At 50.2% G+C, this 2,040-nt stretch overlaps 1 protein-coding gene across 1 annotated transcript; it reads right to left on the reverse strand.

Moving 5' to 3' along the window:
- Positions 1-246: 246 nt before the first annotated feature.
- Positions 247-2,040, reverse strand: BDQ94DRAFT_155969 (uncharacterized protein). Its single transcript, XM_026768567.1, has 2 exons — positions 1,332-2,040; positions 247-1,275 (listed from the first exon to the last, which is right to left on the reverse strand). Exons 1-2 carry the CDS (start codon positions 2,018-2,020, stop codon positions 972-974), a joined length of 993 nt encoding a protein of 330 aa, XP_026619152.1. The 5' UTR covers positions 2,021-2,040; the 3' UTR covers positions 247-971.

The raw sequence follows: 2,040 nt of genomic DNA on the forward strand, positions 1-2,040 counted from the left end.
TTCCAATACTGTACCTCCTCTCCCAAAAGGAAGGGCATACTTTCCGGAAGGTACAGAAATGCAAGGTTCGAAGACTGCTGCGAGAGGAATACCTCCACTGGACTGGGATGTCTTCTTCCTCGGTCCATGTCCAGCAGACGTACGGCTTGCTCGATGATCTGTGTAAAATAGTGAATAGTGACTCTGGTTATGCATGTCAGTTGCTTGATCAGGCATCTCCGCCTCGCCTTGGCCTGGCCTGAATTGATTATGATCGCTGCCTCTGTGTAGGTATGATGTTGACTACAAGGGATTATGAAGATTGAAGGTGTACATAAGCTTGTATAAGTATTTAGTGTCGTAGCAACTAGTTAACTATATAAGCAACACATCTACAGTTAGTCATCAATGTTCCTCCCCAGACCTTCCATTATAGAGCTGCGTCTTTGTGGAAGAAATCTCTGCTGTACTTTGTATGTGATCCAGAAGTTGACTGGAAGCTGCATCGTCATAGTTCCTTGGCCGAACTGTACACAATGCTGACCTGACCTGGAAGTACAGATGAGAATACTTACTGACGGCTTCAGAGTCATTAGCATTTCTGTATTACTACATCCCTAATCGAATGTACTTGATAGAATGCAGAGTCATTGAACATGTCTGCTACCTTTCTTCACCACACTCCGTCAGGAGTGTATGCTGGTGGTCGGAAAGTGCTGTAACAAATTCCATTACCTTCCACGCATGCCTGCACTTCCTGTTTTTAGACGCCGAGCCTGCTCTCCTGTGTGGGAAGCCCAGCCTACTGCCCAGAATGACACGAGGATGCTCTCTCAGACACTACGCTTTGAAGCGACATTGTGGCAATGGGGGTGCTCTATGGGATACTCGCAAGGAGCAAGATCATTGGGATCCTATAGCAACATCTACACAGACATCTGGTTTGGCTCATTCTCCGGGTTGAAAGCGCGGCTGTCTGCTCCTTATCCAATCTATTTGGATGCCAAGGCTTCCCTGATAAACATGGTGGAGTTGAGATATTCGTCTGGGTGCAATGTAGGGTTATACAACCAGTCCGACGACTGAATTTCCCCTTTGACTTCCTTTATTGCTTTCCTCACCAGGTTTTCGTCCAGCTTACTGCGCCAGTCTTGGAAAGTTGTGTCATCCATGTTCCCTCTTTGGATGAATATTTTGGCCACCGTCTCAAAGTGGCGGGGAACCTGATACGTATTCGGAAGGCATCTCTGCACGAATAGAGCAACGGCATGTGTGCCCCAGTGAGGGAAATTGTGACTATTTTGACGCCGTTGGTCAATACCCACTGGTGTGGTCGCAGGCTCGGGACTTACATATGAGCGTCCATATCTGCACCACACGTGATTAAGATACCCGGGCCAAGATACTGCATGAGCTCGCACCACCGTCGTCCGACGCGCTTCCTGGCGTGGAACTTGTCGCGTGCGGTCTGTTTGTCCTCCTGACTCCATTGCTCCCAATTCACGTAGGCCTTTTGGAGGCATAGGTTTGCAGCTTGGGTCTCAAGGCCGACACCTGGTTCTAGCTTCCGAGGACTGGCTTTCATCTGCTCATCGTGCCAGTAGTACAGGCGCACCCATGCCAAACGCCGCATGAGGATGTTGGCCATTCGATCATCGTACAATTCCGCCTCGACCAGGTCCGCGCACTGCATGGAGAGTGCACTCACGACGGGGTGAGTTAACAATGGTTGCCAAAGACCTTCTTTTAACCAGCCCACAAGGTATTTGTCGAGAAACTCGAGAAGATCTCCCCTCACCACGGCTTGACCTGCCCGGACGACAAGAGCTATCTTACCCATATCCGGCGTAACGGCGGGGTTGATGGAGCCGGGAACTCGGTATTGTGACATGGTCTCAAGCCCTTGATGATATCTGGGCTCAACGTCTTTCTTGGCTGCCTCGAGCGCTGCTGTGGTCTGGTAGTCACTGGGTAGGTTCAGCATATCGAATATATCATTGCCCTCTGCTGCTGTCGCAGGAGGCGACTGCGCGCCGCCCATGAAATCTCCGTTCCGTCGAT

The sequence above is a fragment of the Aspergillus welwitschiae genome (assembly GCF_003344945.1).
Source record: "Aspergillus welwitschiae strain CBS 139.54b unplaced genomic scaffold BDQ94scaffold_254, whole genome shotgun sequence".
NCBI lineage: Eukaryota > Fungi > Ascomycota > Eurotiomycetes > Eurotiales > Aspergillaceae > Aspergillus > Aspergillus welwitschiae.

Bases quoted from the DNA above. Each gene is read 5' to 3' on its own strand.
- BDQ94DRAFT_155969 (XM_026768567.1), bottom strand. From the start codon at position 2,020: ATGGGCGGCGCGCAGTCGCCTCCTGCGACAGCAGCAGAGGGCAATGAT. The intron at 1,276-1,331 runs GTAAGTCCCGAG...GCGTCAAAATAG, and splicing joins GCAGATATGGACGCTCATAT to TCACAATTTCCCTCACTGGG.